A 23,686-nucleotide genomic window follows, 5' to 3' on the forward strand; every position below is an offset into this window, starting at 1 on the left:
TATCTATAGTTTAGATATATTTTAAAGAGAATGTGACATCTAAACCACAAAGCATAATCTTATATTCAGTAAATGTAAAACTACATAGCAAGGTACATTCTTGCTTTTTACCCTTGCTTATTATTACTAAATGTCTGAAGGAATATTTAGCAACCAGCAGAGAAATATGAGAATCAGCCAAATAATCTTTGACCCTGAAAGGAACAACAGGTATTTATGAACAGAAAGGAATCAGAATATATAACAGAGTCATTTATTTAAAAATACCTGAGAGGGCTTAACAACAGATACAGAGATGGACAAATTTAAGATTGTAAAAATGGACATAGTAAAAATTAATGGCTGCCAGTGGGCCCTGAATGATAATAAAGGAATCCTCAATCAAAAGAGAATAAAGAGGTTGTCATATGTGTATACAGTGGGATACCTCTCAGTCATAAGAGAAGATGAAATACTGTCATTTGTGACAATATGGACAGATGGATCTTGAGATAATCAGGCTAAGTGAGATAAGTACGACAGAAAAAGTTGAAAACCATATGATTTCCCTCAATTGTGGTATATAAAACTGAAAACAACAAACAAACATGACACAGACAGTGTTAACCAGAGGGAAGTGGGGAGTGAGGAGGAAATTGGGGTAAAAATGGTCAAATATATGGTGACAGAATCCCCCCCGCTGTTTTTCTTTTGCGAGGAGACTTTATATTTCGAAAGGATTTTGCAATAAACATAGTGAGTGTGCTCCAGGCAGCTGTTCTATTCTTCTCTTTCATCCTTGTCCAGGGCAGCCATATCCTCCCGGGCCTCAGAGAACTCACCCTCCTCCATGCTCTCACCCACATACCAGTGCACAAATGCCCTGTTGGCATATATCAAGTCGAACTTGTGGTCCAGGTGGGCCCAGGACTCGGCGATGGTGGTCGTGTTGCTCAGCATGCACATGGCATGCTGAACCTTGGTCAGTTCACCCCTGAGCACCACAGTGGGTGGCTGGTAGTTGATACCAAACTTGAAACCCATGGGGCACCAGTCCACGAACTGAATGTAGTGCTTGGTCTTGATGGGGTGGGACACACACAATATATACATGACACACTGTTGAATTTTACACTTGAGATTTATTTGATTTTATTAATCGAAGTCAGCCCAGTAATTTTTAATTAAAACAAGAAAGAGGAAAAAGTCAACAGTATTTAATCAATGAAGAAGTCTTCAATATTTGACGAACCAGAATAATAATACACGATTATAAAATTTTCCAAATATTTACAAATACAATATTTTGGTCTTTGAGAAATCAAAAAGAAAAAAAAATGTGGTTGACTTTCAGAGATTATATTAGTGGTAAATTTATAAATTGGGCATATGTCTCTTTTTCAGTACTGAAAAAAGCATAAAAATATTTGCATGTACTTGATGAAAAATAATTTTGAATTTTGTAAATTTAAAAATAAAATAACTATGTAAAGCAAGAAAAATTTTAAATGATTCACTAAAATTGTGGGAAATTAAGATTATTTAAATCTACTCAAACTTAATGACAATAAAATAGGTATCTTAAATGTATTGAGATCTTACCATGTTAAGTGAATTAGAAAAACATTTTTGTTGAATATGTCAAATCCTTAATCAAACAAATATTATCTTTCCAAAAATGTTATTATCAAACCTGCCCTAACAAGCACACAAGCAAAGGGAGCTTCAGGAAACACGCGAAGCCACTGAGCCTCTCTGCACATGCCCTTACCTCTATCACAGGTCAACATTGGAGGCCTGAGACACACTCAGCAACAGGACTTCCCAGCACCTTTATTCCTCCTCTACGTTAGACTGCAGGCTTCCTTGACCTGTCAGAACTGTGTAAGGAATCTAGGCTTCTGGAGAGTTGAGAGAACCAAGGGAGTTGGGGTGGGGTTGTCATTCCTCTTGGTCATCTAATCAAGGCAGGATTGTCAAACCTGTTAGGACAGTTGCAGACCATCAGTAAAGAAACTGACTGGGGTCTCCAGAGTAGTGTTAGACCTTACAGAGCCTGTCGTAATACCCGCTAGTCTTATTCAGTGAAGAGATATGAGTTTCTATGAGGAGGAATAATACATCCATTTCTTATTAAAACAAAGGTTTCTTACATATAAATGCAAAAACATTTGTACATAAACTACTGAACAACAAGAAAAAAGCAGCTAAAACTAAATCTAGACTAGAAAGTATGAATTTATTTTGTGTCAATATGATTTTGTATTGACAATTTTCATTTATTTTAGATCACCATAGAATTCCAAGAACTGAGATTCAACAGATACTCACCAAGTAAAGATTTTAAGCTTAAAATTGGCACTCAAGACAGAACTGGAATTTTGGATTTCTTACTTTCATTGTGATAAAGGAATTGAAAACAAAATGGATACAAAAATTCTTGGAAGCTCATTAAAGCCTACATAAGTACAGGTGTTTACATTAATAATCCATCAGGTAAATATCTAAAACTTATTAGTACCAAACCATAAAGAAAATATTGGTTTATCTTTATATATGCTTCTATGACTCCCTGCAGAAAACAGATGTATGCTGTGTCAAGGAAGAATAAATCTATCATTTTTTTTTTGTCTGAAACGAATCATTTCTTTGAAGCGATCCTTATTGAGAATGGAAGAATTAAAATAGTAATATGCAAATATGGGTCTTCTCGTTTCTTCGTCATTTTTATTTTTTCTCTCATGAAATCGTTCTGTTGACCTTAAAAATAAAGAGCCGAAGTGAGATATGATAGTGTTTATTTGAGATCAAAGAATAGCTGTTTGGGAAAAACAGATTCAGGTAGAAACACAAATAGTTTCCAGTTATGAGATAAAGGCAAAGGGTATTCGTGAGAAAGAGAAGGGAAATAGTTCCATGAATAGATGAAAGGAATTTCTATGGGTGCAAATAACTTGTTATTCTTTAGCCAGGTGCAGTGGTGCTAATTCTAAGGAATGTTTAATTTTTCAGTCCTGTAGTCAGATGTCTGCATTCCTGTTAGCTCTGAAAAGAGTTATTGGGTTACAATATTGCTTTGCCCCAATTAAAAGGCTATTTAGACCAAGTCACACATTCCAAGGTTTCAAGAGTAAGCTTTCAAGGCAATTTCTGTGGGATGGGGGCTGTGACTCCATTTCAAAATCGCTCCATCTATATTATTTTTTACAGTTCTTTATATCTTAAAAGGAGAATGGAGAACTTGAAGTCAGCACTTCATTATTTCATCTTTTAGGCACAAGTGTGATTATTGTATTTTATAATAAATTATTCTGTTCAATTTATCTTCCTGTATGTGTCATTTCATATATTAAAATGAGAATATTTTAATGAGAACAACTATTCTCACAGATAATGAGTCACTTCAGGTTATAAGAACTCATCAGAGTTCGCAAAATCATTGCATCTATGCAATTCATTCCATAAAGTCATTATTAATTAGCCAATCAATTGGTATAGAGAAAGGTATCAAATGCTGCTGCAAGAAGAATATGACAAATGAAAGTTCTTGAAATAAAATACCTAGTGATAATGTTCCTTGATCTTGATGGCTCAATTAAATAGGAATACAATTTCAAAGCAAAGCCCATGCAGAATGAGGGAGAGTTATAGCAGCACTCTAGTTAAGGAGAGGCACATGCTATATTTGGAAAGGGTTACCTGGAAGAGTTGAGTTACCAAAAAATACACTTGAATATTATATACTGAACATTCCCCTGAGAACTGTGACAGATATAAATTATTCTATTCTGGGAATCTGTTTGTTAATATGTAGAGTAAAATAACTCACTTTGCTCTGTACACAAAAAATAAATAAATAAAAAAATAAAAATGCACATTTTTTGAACACTTCAATTCCAATAAAATACAAACTACTTTTATGTGTTAATTGGTTGGTATGGTTAAAATTTAGCATATCTTCACTATTGGATTCAGGTTTGCTCTTTAATGTTGGGTTATAAAATGGAATTTAAATAGAAATAAGAAAATGTATATGTTTACTTCTCAATCTTCTCTTGTCAATAGGAAACAAACCAAAAGGATAAACGACTAATTTCACTATTTTTCCAGGTGGACCGGCAAGAAAAAACAACCGGAAACAAATTCTACTTCAATGATGAAATTGAGTCTTTGGGGATTTTCTTGTATTCTCAACCTCAGAATGTTTCTTTTTATGATATTTTTCTTGTGCGTGTGATAATAATCCTGATGGAAAATGTCATCATTAGTCTCATGAGTAGACTAGACCAGGCTTTCCAAACTGATTTTTTTTTTCCCCAGTAATTTGTCCTTCCAGGAAATTTGCTATGTATCTGTAGCTCTGTCTAGAATACTCATAAAACTTTGGACTCTGAAAAGAAATATTGTTTTCTTTGACTGTACTACACAAATATATTTTATCTTTGTGCTTGGAAACCGAAAATGCTTTCTCCTGACAGTGATGGCCTATAACTGCTATGTGACCATTTGTCGTGTTCTGCAATATCCTGTAGTTAGAAACCACAAGCTCTGCATCCAGCTGAGAGTGACTGGCTTTTGGATCAGTAGAATTCCGGTCAGGATATGACTGGCATGTCAGATCTTTTCTCTGTCATTTTGTGGTTCTAACCTCATTGACCACTTCTTCTGTGACATCTCCCCAGTTCTCAAGCTGGCCTGTAGGGACACATTTTTAAATTAGATGTTGGTCTTTACAGTTGCTGTGCTGTTTCTTAAGATCCCTTTTCTGGTGATTCTTGGCTCCTACAGTAAAACCATCCCTACCCCTTGAAGTCGCCATCAGTGACAGGATGAGTCAAAGCTTTCTTCATTTGCTCATCTCACATCATAGTTCTGGCTTTATTCTGCATATTTGGAACCATTTCATATGTATGACAAAATCTAACTATATTTTTCCAAAGCAGACAAATTCCTCTCTCTTTTCTATACCATTGTCACCCCGATGTTTAACCCCACGGTATGCACCCTAAGGAAGAAAAATATTATGATGAACTTGAAAAAAATAATTACCTTGATGTTTAATGTGTTAGTCACGGATTTGAACTTATTATCTATTTCCACACTAAATTCTGCTGTTGTCTAAGCAGAAGTTGCCTTGCAGTTTACTTTCTTGCCTTAATATAATTTAATTATTCTTACTCATTCTTAAACTTCCATTTTATTTTTTTATTCTGGATTTTGTGATATCAGGGTTACATCCCACCTGACTGGCTTTACAATAAAAAACTAATTTTTTTTTTTAGCAAATAATCTATATTGAAATAGTCTCTGTCAGCATTCTATCATGTATTTAGTAATTCACATCCTAATATTTTTTCTAAAAAAATAGCATATATATATATATATATATATATATATATATGTCCACGCTATAGCATGTGTGTGTGTATATAGATATACATGTATATATCTATATACACACACACATGCTATAGCATGTGTGTATACATATACATGTATATATATATATACACACACATGCTATAGCGAATATATATATATATATTCTAGTTCTTCTCTCCCTCTATTTTTATGATTTATTTAAAAAAGATATTAGCTCATAAGGAGTACCATGGTTTGCAAGCCTTATTAGCATATTTGTTTGCAAGCCTTATTAGCATATTTGTTTAATGACTAGAGAATGTGGACACACTTGAATATTTAAGAGCTCATACTGCAGAATAGTGTAGATGAGAGGGTCTTTTAATAAATGTCATTAATTTAAATAGATTTAAATGTCTAAAAAGGAAAACTTGTCCCCTTCTTTATATAACAGAAAAAATCCAGATTATTTGTACACCGAAATATGAAATGCGATATAATGAATATTTTCAAAAGTAATGTATATTCCCTGACCTTGGTGTTAGTTAAATGTTTTTAATAAAATTATTAGCCATAGTGGAAAACAATGATCTGTTGAACTGAATTGATGAAAAAGTACTCTTTATCTAAAGAAGCCATCCAAAGTTATTTTTTTTCGACACAAGATATTTAATACACCATTTATAAAGAAGAGATCCTAGTCTCAGGCACAGAAACATCAAAGGCAAAGATGACAGGATAATTGAAGAGCATTTCACAGAAGGGGACAACCCAAATGGCAGAGGAAATGAAAACAGCACATTAGTAACCACTAAAATGCAAATTAAAACCAAATGAGATCGCTGACACACTCACTTGAAAGACCAAAAAAAAAAAAAATGTTTAAATAAATAAATGAAGTCTAACCATATCACACGTGGAAAGGATGTGGAGCAATGGCACTTTCCTCTGATGTTGGCATGTGTATTGGGACACCACTCTAGCAGGCAGCCTGCCTTCATCTCAAGACTCTTACTCCTCAGCACACACCCTCAGACATGCCTGTGTGCGTGTGCCAGGGATGCTTCCAAAAACGTTCATCTTTGCATTATTCTTAATGTCAAATCCTTATCGAATTAGAATGGAAAATGATTGTGATAACTCCACACAGAGCAACACCAGAGAGCGACAAAAGTGAATAAAATGCAATTAAATCCAACATGGATGAAGCATACTGTTGAGCAAAACAAACCATGATCATATTGTGGGTATCATTGTACTTAAAATGGAAAGGTAGTGTTTAGAACACATAGTAATTATATTTTTCCTATTTTTTCTCTATTTTCTATAATGAATATATGTTTATAATTTAAAAATATAATACTCTTTATTATTTTTGTGCCAAACTAATATTGTTCCTGAAAGTATTTCAGAAAAATGAATTTGCCTTGTATCTTGAAAAATAATGATCAACTACAAAAATATATTCAAGATTGGTGATACTACTGAATTGGTTTGGAGAAATGACTCAAAACTGCTATGTAAGGTCTTACTTAAAACCAAGCCTCCTATAATTTCCAACACTTAAAACAGATAAAGAAATAATGTCCATTTCTGGTTTAGATTCACAGGTCTCAGAGAGCCAGTCTTCTTGTTGCAAACACTAGAAAAACTTGGATACATTTAAAAAGTTATATTTTAGAAGCATTATATAGTTGTGGAATTAAAAAGAATATATAACAGTATCAAAAATAAGGCTTAGTTGGTGAGAGAAAACCCTCATGATTATTTAGAGTAGCTTATAACCTTTTGCAAGTACAAACTCGTTGCGATACCATGTTACTGCATAACAACATACGTTGATGTATCATTGGTTGATTCAAAGAGTAAACACGATTGTATCATTGGTCAATGATGCCTGTTTCTCTCTCTCAAAACAAAACCTGAGCAATTTCCTATGTCATATAGATAGATAATAGATAGATGATTGATAGATGTTAGATAGATGATGATAGATGATAGATAAGTGATAGATTGTTGATAGATGAAAGATAGATAGGTAGATAGGTAGATAGATAGATAGATAGATAGATAGATGATAGATAGATAGATAGATAGATAGATAGATAGATAGATACATAGATAGATACATAGATACATAGATACATAGATAGATACATAGATACATAGATACATAGATGATAGATAGATACATAGATCATAGATGATAGAGACAGAGAGAAAGAGAAGGACAGAGAGATGAAGTTGAGTATCTGTCTATATGTCTAGGGGATGATTTTCCTGTCTTTTCTGTGAACTGTTACTTCATCTGTTTAGTCCATTTTTCTATTTATGGTTTCTACTTCTATTTATATTTTCTATTATATTCAATATTTAAGAATAAGCCAAGGGCACTTATTTGAGATATTTGTGCTTTATTTTTTCTTTTATGTCAATTTTGTTTGACTTCACTTTAGAGGTTTGTTTCTTATTATCATGCAGAATTATATATTTTCACAAAGGTTTTTTCTGTTTTTCAATTTTTGGGTCTTGCATTCTAAATTTTGAGTTAAGTTTTTTACTACAAAGTTATAAAAACTTGTTCTTTAGAATGCTTATGTCATTTCACTCTCTAACATATTTAAACCAGTTTATTATTGGGACTTTTTCTGCTATAGTAGAAGGTACTAAGAAGAGTTTATTATTTTTTCTGTAAGGCTGCCAAGTTTTTCCAATAGCATTTCTTTTGTATGTCCGTACTTTGCCAATTTGGTAGGCTATCCTTATTATATGATAAGTGGTCACTTGTATTTGATCTTTTTCTGGAATTTCTACTCTGTGGCATCAGAAGGTGTCTCTAACCATGCATAATACTATGCTGTGCTAATTATGAGGCTTTAAAATACCCTTTCGTCTGAACTACTTCTCAAATGTGCTTCCGCAGTAGCTCAGCTCTGGCTGGCCTCTCACTCCTTTGCTGTGTGCTGTGTCTCACCTGGTTCCCCCGTGAAGCCTCTCACCACCCACTGTTCCTCAGTGGCCTTCTGTGACAGCATATGGCTCCCGGCACTTTGTGATTAACTTTCCTAGTCACTCGCTTTAATATCACATGACTGTAAAAGTTCCCTCTCTTGGAAATATTTTTTCTTCTTAATCATAAATCCTTAGAAATCACTATTTACTAAGTGATAGAAAGCAATATTCAATTTTTATCATGAGACATTGATCCCAACTCAAGATTCTTACATAATTTAAGTGCTGAAAAAAATCTGTCTTTCCCAGACTTGAAGCCTATTTGCTTGGCATCTTTTCCATGATCTCAGCTGGACTTCTCCGAGATTCCCATATTTATTATAGGTAAAGTTTAAAAGCATTCACATCTTAAAGTTGTAAAGTGAAAATTAGAAATTGTGGTAAAATGATGCATAAGACAGGAAAAATATCTCCCCATTAAGATTAATCTTGGGATAAAGGTTTAATTGTTTGGAACATGATTAATACATTCAACAGCTAAATCTCAGGATTGCTCAGGTGGTCATGAAGAATCAGATTACATATTAGTTTATTATGTAAAAATCATATTTGTCATCAGAACATCTATTATAACTGTTCCACAGGCCTGGATAATATAAAAAAAAGAACAAGTTTAAGATCTCAATCTAACAGGAACATAGGTTCCAGACGGAGCATTCATAGTAGATAAGGTAAAAATTGGATATGTGTTGATTTTGGATGGTCTCAAATAGTGTTGCCCGACACTCAACTCATGTCTAAGAAATAAGATGCCCTGTTCATTCTAGCCCATGGAGAAGAGGAAAAAAGAGAATTCTGGGTAGACTGAACACTGTCAGAGAAAAGCAAAATATAACAATTTAGAGAGTGCCAAACATATGCTTTTAATTAAAATTTTAAATATGTTAGGTGGAAGCAATGCTTAGGGTAGAGATAGCTACTTTTATTTAAAGAGCATGTTATGTTTAGAAAAAAAATTTTATTAGTTTCAAGTACAGAGTACATTGGTTAGACATTTGTATAATTTATAAAACGATTCCCTGATTGCTCTTTCCTCTGACTCTCCACCTAGCCATTACATTAATGCTGACTCCAATCATTATGATGTACTACCCATCCCTGTGGCCTTCTAGTAATTACTAATTTGTACTTCTTTAACCCTTTCCCCCATACTTCCAGCCCCCAAACCCCCTTCCCCTCTGACCATCACCAAAATGTCATCTATATTTGTGAGTCATTTGTGATTTGTTTGTTCTTTTTGTTCCTTAGATTCCGCATTTAATTGAAATCATATGGTATTTATCTTTCTCTTTCTGACTTATTTCATTCAGTGAAATAACCTCTAGGTCCATCCATGCCATTGCATATGGTGGGATTTCATTCTCTTTTAATGATTGAGTAGTATTCCATTAAATATATGAACCATAAATTCTTCATGCAATCGTATGTTGACGGGCATTTAGGTTGCTTCCATTTCTTGGCTATTGTAAATTGTGCTGCCATGAACATAGGGGTGCATAGATCTTTATGGAATATTGTTTTGGTTTTCTTTGGATAAATATCCAGAAGTACAATTGCTGGATCATAGAAAGAACAATATTTTGAAGGTGTCTTGAATATCTTTGATGAAACAGGTGGTTTCACCTACAGTAATTTAAATATTTAATCTCTCTTTTGTAAAAAAATTTCAGCCAAATCTCAAATAAGAAAGGTAAATATGCGCTATTTCATAGTGATATTAAGCTTTTGTTCATATTTCTAAATTTAAAATTAATATTTCACACATAATAGCAAATGTGTCATATTATTAAAGTAACTCCTATATATTTCTGATTCTATTAAGTAGAATTTACAGTGAAATAATGAAAATAAATACTGATATTAAATCACTTTGAAATGCTGAGAATTGTAAGAACTGAAGTACTTGTGCTAGGTATAGGTAATATTATAGGAAATTTCCCTTTGAGACAACACATAACAAATAAGTGTTTTATTTATTTATTCAGCTTCACTCACATTGTAACAGAAGATTTAAAGTAAAAAATTCCATGAAATAAAGTTGCACTTTGGAGAATGCAAAGAACATTTGGTTTAAAAATAAAATGATAAAATTAAGGGCTTTTAATACAATAAAAAAATTAAGTTCTAAATTATTTTTACTAATTTCAAACTTTAATTTGCTAATGTACATGTAACATAGCACTACAACTGAAGCCTGGGTAACTTCCTATATCTAAAAGAATTTGAATATTGTTTCACATTCCCTTGATCAGTTGAATTCATTCAGGGACTAGGAGTTTGAATTTAAAAACAGACTATTAGAGTATTGAATTTATTTTCTTTCATTAGTAAGAACTTAAATATTGACAAGAAGAGTAATATAGATAATTTTGTTAGTGCATAAGGAGTAAATCTCTGCTCTTTCTAACTTATTCTCCTCTAAAGTAAAAAAAAGAAAAAAAAGAAACACAAATCTTACATGTTTTATGTTATAGATATATGATTTCTTCACCAAAAGTTAGGTTTGTACAGTTATAAAGGACATAGAAATTTTAACACAGAAGTCATTTTGTTCAAGAAACAGGATTAAATTATTTACATTAAATGTTTCCACTCGTAAATGTGATTCGTGAATCTTAGAGTTTTATAACACTTGTATATTCATTCTAATCTCTTTTTTAAGTGTAATGATTTCACTTGAAAAGTGTTTGTTGCTTTACTTAATTTAGGAATGAAATGCTCAGCACCATATTAGGTATACAGGCATTTTCTTAGATCCGCATTGTTCCCAGGCAAAAAAACGGTCACAGTTCTTACCCCTCAGATCAGTTGAGAATAATAAAAGAAAAGGCATCCACGAGGAGTTAGCCAAATTACACTATAGGCTGAATAATGATGTGTACTCTTGGTATTGTATCCACAGTAGAAAGATAATAATATAAAGAAAATCACTGGCAGAGAATTCATGGATCACTCACATGTTAAAATTTGAGAACTTTATAACTAATGATTGCTTTAAGACCTCATTGCTTTCTCACATTAAACATGTGAAACAAAGAAAAAGTAAGTTCGAGAGTATTTTTTGTGGGTGCTGCTTGGAACAGTCAAACTTAGAAAAATAAAATTTAATTTTTAACAACAACGATAATAGCTAGCATTTAGAAATACTTTTATAAATGCCATGACACTTTCAAGTTGTTTTGGATATACTAAATAAGTTAATTCATATGATGATTTTCTGTTTATACATTTGTCAGCCAATTTTATACATGAGTGAACTACAGCACCAGAAAATTAAGCCATTTGCATGATGTCACACAGTTAGCAGGTGGCGAAGCCATAACTCCAATCCTGCCCATGTTGGTAGGACTCGATTTTGCATCCATGACGCTTTACTTACATTGTTTGGTGGATGAGGTTCAAAAGCACTAGGATGGAGAAAAGAAAGGCAGATCTGGGACTGATCTTGAGTCAAGAGGTGCTTGGGTACAATATCTAAGGAGGCACACACTTTCAGAATTGTACCATAGAGAATCAGCCCTGAAAATGAGTGACTTTTAAATCGTGTACCCAGGAGGGTCATGCACCTTACCCTAGTCCTGTCCCTGATGAATGAAAGACACTATAACCAAGTAATTTAATAACTCTCTTAAGTACAATTTTGCTAGGTAATATGTTATGGCCCTAGAGACTAAGGATTTAAGAACATAATATAATATCCATAATTATCATTATAGAACCATAAGAAATAAATAGTCCTACTAAAATCGACAGGTAATTTTACCAATGATATCTCATTTAATTACCACAAATAAGGAAAAAAACCTTGGAAAATTTCCAGTATTGCTTAATATCTCTCAGATAATAAATCATGGAGTTAGGATTCAAAATCATGTTCAATAACAAAATAGGTCCTGACTCTCAATCATAAAATCTATGAGCAACTGATCGGTTTCATTTCTATAAATGATCAGTTTCATCTCTGAAAATGAAAAGCGTTTAGAAATAGTTATCTGAAGTTGTTTTTTTGTTCGTTTTGTTTTTGATGAACAGCAAAGATTGTGAGGTACATACAGCACACAGGGTAAAACATCACACAATATATGTTCTCCTCCTACCCATACATGTACACACAGGTAATGCACACATTCCAGGCCATCTCTGTTTTCTCAGATTTACCCTCCTTATTGTTTCTATATATATCTACGTTTCCAGGCAAGTTGTACTGAATAAGATCCCCTTCTCTTCTCCACTCAGTAGCCTATTAAAAACATTTATTTTATTTTGTTACGTATAATAAAATATTTTCTTTTTTAATACACTATCTAAAGATATGAAGTATATAATAAGACATATATGTTCAAAGTAATCTAATGAAAGAGGAGACATGAAGGACTACAAAAAAGCAGTTTGAAATGTATGAGGGAGAGAATTTTTGATACACAGCTGCTAAAGAGTGATAGAGAAAATTCATAAAGCAATGCGACAAGACTGTTAAGGAATGTAATTACTTTAAAGTGAGAACATATGACAAAATTGTGGGTCTGTCTTCAATGACTGCCAATTTTTCCAGTGTCTCTGTTTAGCAAGTCAGATTTAGGGTTTATCCTGGGCTGTGTTCACAAAATACATAAAAATTTCAGGGGAGATTTTACAGTGATATCTCATAGGTTCTAAAATGAAAAAGCGGGGAATACATAAATAGTAAAATTCTTAAATTACAGATATTAGATGATCATGTCAATCAATCTCACCGTCTTCGTTTAACTTAGAAAACACCCACGGTCAATGAAAGTAAATTGAAATGTGCTTGGTCAATTTCCTCTTTCCACAGATGAAATACCAAGAAAAAACCACCAGATGAAAATTTAACTAAGTTGATGGAATTTGTTATCTTAGACTTTGCTAATGTTCCCCATCTTCAGAGCTTTCTATATGCCAGAGGTTAGGGAGATTGGGAGGATGCTTTGTTCTTAATCATCTATAACATTATCTTGGACAACATCACCATATTAATAACAAAACTAGACCCTGCTCTCCAGACTTCCATCAATTTTTTTCTTTGGCAATTTTTCCTTTTTGTAAACCTGCTATGTTTCAGTTGCACTCCCTAGAATTCTCACAAATTGTTGGACCCAGAGAAGGACAATTTCTTTAATTGGCTGTACTGCACAAAAGTGCTGGATTCTTACGCTGGAAGCCACCAAGTGTTTTCTTTTGGCCATGACGGCCTGTAACTGCTATATGGACATTTGCATCCCTCTGCACTATCCTTCAGTCATGAACTATAAGTTCTGTGTCCAGCTGGCGAATCAGTAGCATTCCAGTCCAAATAGGATTGACATTCCAGATTTTATCTCTGCCCTTTTGTGATTCTAACCTTATCAATCACTTCTTCTGTGACATCCCCCAATCCTTAAGCTGGCCTATGGAGATACTCTTGTGAATGAAATGATGGTCTACATAGTTGCTGTGTTGTGGATTATGGATCCATTTTTGTGGATATTTGTCTCCTATGGCAAAATCATCTCTATGATCCTTAGATTCCAATCAACCACAGGTCAGGCCAAAGATTTCTCCACCTGCTCATCTCCTCTTATAGTCATGGCACTGTTCTTTGGGTCAGCCGTTATGAAATATCTAAGACGCAGGACCCAGGACTCAAAAGGAACTGACCAAGTGCTCTCTCTTTTCTACACTATTGTGACTCTCTTATTTAACCCTACGATATATAGTCTAAAGAATAAAGATGTCATAATGGCACTGAGAAAATTGTCACATAAATTATTTATACTACTTAAAATTTGAATTTATTTACAAGAATTAATTTCTTATAGATTTGAAACCAAATTTCAACAGCTATTTTTCTTAAAATTAATTTATCTTTTTATGTATTGGTAATTATTTCCAAATTTAAAATTACTTAGAATGTTGAGAGACATTTCTGTCTCCAGATACACAGTAACCTATGTGTGCACAAATAGTAAATGATTCTTTTGGGAATTCTATATTTTTATTGGGGTATGTCTCTTCTCAGTAAGAACTATTGACAAGATTGATGTAATAGATTCAATTATTACATAGTCTCTGTTATATCATATTTTGGAAACCATATTGCTCATTTCCATAGAGTTGACATAGCCATTTTTAAAACCAGTTTATATGAAGGACATTAATTATAATTATGTATATGTTTAGGCCAAGCAATGATTCTACAAAAAAATAATTTCTTAGAAAAAAAATTCAGCTGTCATCAGAAACGAGGTTTTATAAAGGATGATAGTACAATGATGCTAGTAAATGCTACTACAATGATGCTAGTAAAAAATGATTTTTTTGTATATCAAACTAAATATTTCTGTGTAATAAAATCTATTTATTTGATATAACTATTAATATTAAAATATTTGCATATAACAAGAAGAACTTGGAACAGTCATGGGGATATTCACAAGTTATTGTTTTTAAATATATTTACCTAGATGTGAGAGGAATATTCATAGAGGAATAAGAAATTAGGAAAAGGAAAGACCTTTTTATAACAATAAGTATCTGTTAAAAAAAATAAACACAAATGTCGCACACATACCTTCCACACCATTTATACACACACATTAGAAATGATCTATATAAATTTGATCATCAGTGTTAATTACGGAAATTTCAAAGTAAATCATTCTATTATTTTTCTTTTTGTTTTACTGAAACTTTGCAGTTTATTACAATAAATCTGTGTACAAAGCAAACAATAAGTTTGCATTCATCGTGGATAAGAAAAATCATAACAGTTAGTGGTATATGTGATTTCTCTATTTATATTATTTTCAAAATTTTATGCTTACTGAATAAAACTTTCATATAGACAGACAACAGATCTCTGCGGCACCATGATCTGTCATCCATAGTCAAAGTTAAAAAGACTGTGGTGACCCTAGATCCCGCTTTTAAAGATCTTCCCATTAAAAATGTCAATTTTGGTCACATTTTTATGGACCTGCCTCACTCCATGTGGGTAGGGAAGTATAGTACCACTTTCTCCCTGGAAGAAATCAGCCAGGTGATGTAGGAACAGCCTTGATAACAAGCCTCAGGAGAAAAATCAACCTTGGCTGAGAGCAAAGCAAACTGTGAATGAATCATCAAGATTTTCAGATAATAAAGCTATCAGAAACTATAACTATCCAATAAAATGAATGCATACAGGGGAAGATAAAAAAAAGAAAAATGTAATAACAACAAAAAAAATTCTAGGAAATTTTTCTGGCAGAAATATGATAACTCTTTAAGCTCTTACAGATGGAAAGAGCTGAGACAGAAATGGAGTCCTTTCATTCTCACTGTCCTTCCTGCCTCATACAGAAAAAAAGGAAAAACATTTAAAAGTATTATATCTAATATGCAAATGAATCTTTTTTTTTTAGGGAAGGAAAAATGGAGCTATGTACTTGGAGACTATGATTTATTTTTTCATAAATAATAAATATCCATATATTAAAATATCAGTGGACAACGTTAAAAATTATTTTCTTGCTAACCTAGGCAACTAACAAACATCTAAGGTAGCCACAACATTAAAGGGTAATAATGTGGCGGAAATGTATGTGCATCACTAATATTTTAAACATAATGCATACGTGCATCTGTGATTAATGCTTTGTACATTATAAATATCTTTATTAGCAAAAATGATCCTTTTTTCTAATTGTTTTGAATTGTACTTTTCCAGAACAATTCTCTTATAGTACTTAGAAACTGACTTTTCTTCTTCAGAAACACAAGCACATTTATTTACATAGGGAGTCATGCTCTTCACTGTGTGTGTGTGTGTGTGTGTGTGTGTGTGTGCTTGTGGGTGCACATACATGCACACACACTACAGGAGGAATGTTGCTTTTCTGAACTGCTGTAAAGTGTATGTTTTCATTTTGTGTCTAAGACATATTGATAGATGATTAGTGTGTGCATCTGTATGACAACACATATGTGGACTTTTATTTCTGGATGTTTTTATTCAAATAATAACTGTTTATAATAACTGTTTAGATCAGCATACACATATACTGAGTACGCACACCCACAAAGCAAACTATGAATGAATCACCAAGATTCACAGATAATACTGCTATCAGAAAATATAAAAATCTAATGGAAATGACTACATACAGGGGAAGAATTTTAAAAAAGGAAAATGTAATAGCAACAATTGTTATTACATTTGTGTGTATGCATATGTATGACGACACATATATGGACTTTTATTTCTAGATGGTTTCATTCAAATAATTATATTTATGATAACTGTATTATATTTATAATATATATATGATAACTGTATTATATTTATGTTAACACATATGTATGTGTGTATATATACACACACTCACACACACACACACATACATGTGATGTTTCTTTGAGGGTCATTATTCTGTGACCAACAAAGTATTTGAAAAAATGGTGAGTCTAATAATTAACTAAGAGCCGTCCCACATATTGGAAGTACATGTAAGAATTAGAAAACTAGTTCGTCTCCTAAAACAAGTAAAAGGAAAAGAGCCTGGAGGAAATGTTTGTCTTTTATCTTTTCAGTTGGGTCACACTCATGTATCTGTTAACATGTAAGTAAAATAAGATGAATAATTTAACAAACTATCTGCTTTCTTTTAGTGTATTAGGAATGATAATAGATGACAATGAAAGCCATAGTAGAAAAAAATGAAATTAGTTAATTAATTAGAAACCATTTCCAGAGGTTTGAAAATCAAAGATGAGTACCAAGAAGAGAAAAGAAATCTGAGAAAATATGTAATCTACGGAGATTCAGTATGACGCTAAACTATGTCCCATGTCTACAAACGCAGTCGCATCTAGAAACCAGGAGAGTAGCAGATAAATATTCCTGCATATCATGAGAAGCCAAGGCAGATTCACTCTGCCCAAAGGCTGAAGAAGGAAGAGACATTGGAAAGTTGTTATAAAACAGATTTCCATTAACGGTTAAATGAAGCTACTGTCATTGTGTAAATGGATAGCTTTCATTCTACAGAATCTGAATTTTGTCAAAGGCGTGCTGCTCCAACATTCTTGCATTTTCCAACAAGACTCTTTGGATTCAAGATCGTGACTATATTTTCATAATATTGCTGGGACATAATTTATGATAGGAATTTTATAGACAGAGAAACTGACAGAAAGAACAGTTGAGATGCTCAACATTGCATAGTTTATTAAAAATCTATTTCCACATGTTCTCAGTATGACATCTTTCCAACTCTTGTTATTGTCTGTCTTTTTTATTATGGTCATTCCAGTGGGTTTGAAGTTGTGTTACATGAGGTTTTGATTTGATTTTCCACAATGAGTGGTTATCTTTATAATTTTTGTGTATGCTTAGGATCTTTTGGGTATAATATCTCGTCAAATCTTTTGTGTATTTTAAATGAGGTTATTTGTCTTTTACTATTGAGTTGAAAGGATTTTTTATATACTCTACATACAAGTCCTTTACCAAATATAAAATACACAAGTATTTACTGTTTGTGGCATGTCTTTCACTTTCTTAATGGTTTCCTTTAGAATACAAAGGGTTTAAGTTTTAAGGTGGTGAAATTGTCATTTATTTTACTTTACTGACTATGGAACTCTCCTCCAACCACCTCTGTAGTCTGGGAGATGATGAGACAGACCTCTCTGGCTAACGTGAATGTGCAGATGAGAGACTTACATTGAAGGTGACATTAACTGCCCCAACAACCCTAGATTTCTTTCATTTGAATTTTGAATGACAGAAATATACATCTCTCTAATTTGAAACTCTATCAGTTGGTATTTTTAGAACTTCTTTGTGTCTACCATAACTAATATGTAACTATAAATTTCTGACTTTTAAGGCTATATTTCTTAAGAATCACAAACAAAGTAAGGGAGGCATAGAATTTAGAGGAGACGTATGGCAAGATATGTGTTTGGTTGTTGCATCAAACTTTTTGAGTGGCAGGTAGAATGTTTTAGTTCAATTAGAAAGTGACCTGGGAAAAGAGCTGATCCCAAGGGTAGAGAATATTTCCTACTTAAGGAGCACCGTTTGTTATGACAATAGGGCATATTTTAGAAGGTGACTAATCTCTATTTCAAAAAAAGTGAATTATCTAATCCTCAAAAGACAGAACTCAAAACACTTTTTCTCTCTCTTTTTTTAACTCAGTCAATGAAGGTAAGCATTATATTTAACCTCAGTCCAAAAAGATAAGCATGAATTATTTTTGTCTATTACCAAATTTATTTCTACATTTAGCAGGATCTATTTTAGCCTCAGCAAACAATACTTATTTGCTGAAAATTTCAAAAATAATCCTTTGTTGTCCTTGTTGTTGTTAAACTTTAAAAACAGTGATTCATATGGACTTTGTATTTTTTTGACTCATCATTATAACATCAAATGAGAAAGTACAAAGTACGTTTATTATAACCAGCCAATATATCAAGTATTACTGTCATTGTCCTTACTATCATCACAATCATCATTGTAATCATCATCTTAGGTGCTAGCATTTATCGATTACTCTGTTTTAAGCTCTGTTTAATTATTTTGCATGAATTAACTCTGGAGATATATCTTATGACAATTTAATTGTCTATAACTAAGGAGGAACAAGATAGTGAAAATATTTCATTGAAATGGGTTTGCATTTTACTAGTATCAAAAAGATTTTTTGTTTGTTAAGAGTTAAGTTACAGGGTACATGAATTTGAAAATATTAAAAGGATATTGCCACTTTTTTATATTTACCTTTAGAGGCTAGAGGAAAAAGTCTTCTGAATTGCATTTAGCAATTTCTGATTTTTATTTTTTATCTTCATTTTGATTTCATAAACTTGTTCTGAATAAAAAAATTATATACATTGGGATGATAGTTTGTGTAATTGATATCACAATCTCTACCTCAAACAAAATCACTATTACAGTGGGAAGATCAGTGAAATAACCAGAAAATATTTGAATAAAAACAAGAGTGACTATGTTTAGTTGAATTTTCCACTGGTTTTCTTTCCGAGCTGTATAAATAAAGCACCTAAAGGTTTCCAGGAGTCAAAAAAAAAAAAAACCTCTATATTGCAAGATTCAAGGAAACTTTTTGAGTGAGAATATGTTTAGAAGATAACTATGATTTGGAGAGGATTTAAACGATTATAATATTTCTCTTTTTACAAATCAGTTTACACTGATAATTCCATTGAGTATTCATAAAATTGTCACTCTTTTACAAGTTGAAAGTTAAGGCAAAAAAAAAAAAAAAGGTTTCGTAGATGTAGAACACTCTATTTTTAATTGCAATTTGTGTTGTGGTTTCTTTTTGCTAATGGGTTTTTGGCACCATAGTTTCCGTTTGCTTTAAAATATATTACCCCACTCAAAAAGTAGGGAATAATGTAGAAAGGCAATCAAATGAGATAAAGGATTACTTAAAGAAAATTAAAATGATGAGAATTTCTGAGAGCAATGTTTCTCATCAAACGAGGGTGCATAATGCATGCTAGACTAGAAAGATGTATTGATTCATTGAACAGTTTTATCATTGACCAAGTATTATACCCTGCGTTGAATTAAACCAGTTAATAAAACATGATTAATTTTGTGTAAGATGCTGTAATTAAAATCATGGTGGTGTAGTCTTATACACACAAAATCATCTTAGTAAAGTTATTGATCAGCTACTAGCTTCTGACCATCTTAGAGACTCAGTTACAGCACTTTTCCATTCCCTATGATCAAATTTTTATCAGGAGAATTTTACAATTATGAGAGGAGGGTTTCAGTATCTTAAGTACTTTAATAGGTAATCTGGAATATTGCAAATGGTAAAATAAATTATTTAACTCTCCTTTTCCCAGGAATAGAAAATCCTCAGAATGCCTAAGTTTTGACTGAACTGTTACACCTGACCCACTTGTGTTTATATTTCTCTAGGTGAAATCTTAAATACTGTCTGCACTTAACACCTTACAATATGGGTCTAAGTGTGTCTCCACCTTGCAGAGAGTTGGTCTCTATTGACTTTCAAATTTTAAAATAAAATGGAAGTTCTTCAGCACATAGTAAAAACAATGAAGTAAGGTGCTACTGAGCAAAAGGGAATGAAAAAAGAATAATTCTAAGATTGAGAGAGAAAGGAAGGGAGGGAGAGAGGGAAGAGAAAACAGAGGAGAGGAGAAGAGAAGAGAGGGAGAGAAGGCTTATGTTCAATCTATATCAGGAGAGAGGGCAAAGAAGTTCAGTATCTGATTAGAAATCCATGCTTACACTTTTAAACTGTTCAAGAGAGCAACTTTTCACATATTTGTAATTCATTCAAGAAGTTAGTAAATTTTTCACCTAAGTCCACATATTTCTCTAACAGCGTGACTTATAATAAACGGTTAACAAGTAAAAAAAAAAAAAATGAAAGTGTTTTGTGGAACAAAAATACGATATATAGCACAGCAAAATATATAGAATAACAGAAAATTTATAACCAAATTATAGCAATAAAAAAATGTATATACTATGATGGACAATCATACCCAACACATTCACAAGCATGAATGCGACGCAAGAAAAAGACTGACTGGATTAACGAGATCAGCAGAATGGGAGCAATGAGTGAGAATGTAGGTGATTTAGGAAAATCTCAAAGATGAGTTATGGGTGATGTCTCTTTCCTACAGTAAGTAAATGAGAGGCACACATTTTAGTCAGAATTGATTGTCAGAAGATTAATGCTAGATGTGCCTCCTTCCTACCTCTTGAACTTTCTTTGAGAGAAAGACTTAGAGTTCCTTTTCTTCCTGCTGCAAAGCATGCATGAAAATTATGGCTGCTGATTTCACAGATCTTACATCAAAATACAGTATTAAAGATTAAATAACAGAATTAAATACAGTATTAAAGATTAAATAACATCCCATAATATTTAATGGTCAGCTTATCAATTTTTGTGTAATGAAATAGCTTAAATATACAGACTGTCAAAGCTACACATGACTTTAGAAATACCACAGGAAAGCCATCAATTTAAAAAATTAACTTAATTTATTCCTACCAACTCTTTTAGGTGGCTTCCAATATATTGTTTCTGTAATGAAGTTAGGATTGATTTTATAATATTCTATAAAACACACATCAAAGGTGAGGAGAAAAACCAGTCAGTTGAAGATATGTTACAATTGTTACAATTAAACATGAATTCAGATTTTGCATTTTCGGGTGTTCTGATAAATGACTAAAATTATAATCATTTTATCTCATCAACAGAACAAAGACATAATAACATGTAGTAGAAAAAAAAAGATTTTTTTCCTCACAGATATATTAAATAATCATGAAAAATACACCATGGCACTCTTTTTAGCATTCTTGGCAGTGATAGGTTTGTTTTCATAGACAATTGGGAAAATCAGAAGACATGACATACTCATTTTATAAATAAGAAAACAAAAGCCAAAGAAAGAGAAGTAACCTGTCCTTCCCATTAAATCATTCCCACAGATGAGAGATGAAGACATGAAAGCAGAAGACAATGTTTCCACAGTGACACAGTTTGTACTCCTAGGATTTTATGAGCTTCCACAGCTCCAAGGATTACTATTTTGGGGATTCGTCATCATTTACATAATAATCTTAATTGGAAATAGCCTCATAATAGTACTAACCAGGCTCGACCCTGCACTGCAGAAACCCATGTATTTTTTCCTGGCAAACTTTTCCTCATTGGAAATCTGTTATGTATCTGTCACTCTCCCTAGGATGCTGGTGGACCTTTGGACTCAGGATAGAAGCATTTCTATGCTAGACTGTGCCACCCAAATGTGCTTTTTCCTTATACTGGGAGCCACTGAATGTTTGCTCCTGGCGGTGATGGCGTATGACCGCTACGTGGCCATTTGTAACCCCCTGCACTATCCTCTAGTCATGAACCAAAATATGTGTATTCGATTGGCCATTGGCGCCTGGATCAGTGGAATCCCGATCCAGGTAACACAAACATGCGAAATTTTCTCTCTGCATTTCTGCAAATCAAATCAAATTAACCACTTCTTCTGCGACATACCCGCCATCCTCAAGCTAGGCTGTGGGAACACTTCTATATCTGAGATATTGGTCTGTTTTGTAGCCGTGTTGTTTATTGCTATTCCTTTTACATTGATACTTGCCTCTTACTGCAAAATCGTCTCCACTATTCTGCAGTTGCCAACAGCCACGGGACAGGTCAAAGCCTTCTCCACATGTTCTTCCCACCTGCTAGTGGTGGTTTTATTCTATGGAACTGCTACCATTTCCTACTTAAGGCCAAAATCCAATCAAACTGCAGGAATGGACAAACTACTCTCACTTTTCTATACCATAGTGACACCCATGTTTAACCCCATGATATACAGCCTCAGGAACAAAGATGTCATTGCAGCACTGAGAAAATTATTACTTAGAAAAACACTGTGATGAGTCTAGTTGTAAATGTTCTCACTGCTTGTCACACAGTTATCAGAGGAACATTTCAAATCTCTATAAACCTATGGAGTTAAATGCTTTCAGCTTACTGTGGACATTTAGATTCTTTAAATATTAACCTGCAATGTACTGTGCTTGGATGTAGTCTAGGCAGATTAATCTACCTTCAGTACTCTAGGACTAAAGAATAATCCAGCCTCCTGAATAAAATAGTAATGTGCATCACATATTTTATATAAAAACTAAAAACAGAATTCAATTTGTCAAAATTTTTAGCTTTAAATATACTAAATGTATACCAAATAATTTCCTAAATCTTCACAATTGTATTTGCTGGTGTTCTTTCATTCTATAGCACAAAGGCTGGCCTTAGCAGTTGAATAATAAATATATGAATGATTGATAAAATGAGTGAATGGATAAATGAATAACGCTATGTCCTACCTCAGACTCCTGGCAAAATCTAAAGATTTTAAAGCACCAATAAATATTTAGAGCATATTTATTTAACCTACTTTTCAACCGTGTAGAATTACTCCAATTGTGATACCAAAGAAAAGCTTACATGAACTTAGTTCAATTCCTAATAACTTTCCACACACACAAAACTAACAGAACATTCTTTCAAACAGTTTTTTTGCACATACTTCTATTTCTACTTAGCGATATCCCCAAAAGTTATTTTCTTTAAGCTATTTTATCTCTTTCATAACTGTACTCCACACTGCTTCTCTTATACCAAGTCATATAATTTTTAAAAATCTATAAGTTTAAAACTGAAGAAAAAAGTGTTAAAAGTTATTTTCATATTACTCAAAATCCACACAGTTGCATTTCTATTGTTGTGCCTAACCTTTCATGTCTTTCACT

The 23,686-nt window shown here is 32.8% G+C and overlaps 1 protein-coding gene and 1 pseudogene across 1 annotated transcript; both read left to right on the top strand.

The window, feature by feature from the left end:
• Positions 1–13,135: 13,135 nt before the first annotated feature.
• Positions 13,136–14,139, top strand: LOC120613074 (olfactory receptor 10AG1-like; annotated as a pseudogene).
• A 7,708-nt stretch (positions 14,140–21,847) lies between these two features.
• LOC120613085 (olfactory receptor 10AG1-like) lies at positions 21,848–22,807 on the top strand. Its single transcript, XM_039875715.1, has one exon. The coding sequence runs from the start codon at positions 21,857–21,859 to the stop codon at positions 22,805–22,807; it is 951 nt and encodes a 316-aa protein (XP_039731649.1). The 5' UTR covers positions 21,848–21,856.
• The last annotated feature ends 879 nt before the right edge of the window (positions 22,808–23,686 follow it).

Source organism: Pteropus medius, unplaced genomic scaffold (assembly GCF_902729225.1).
Source record: "Pteropus medius unplaced genomic scaffold, Ma_sr-lr_union100, whole genome shotgun sequence".
NCBI classification, from domain to species: domain Eukaryota; kingdom Metazoa; phylum Chordata; class Mammalia; order Chiroptera; family Pteropodidae; genus Pteropus; species Pteropus medius.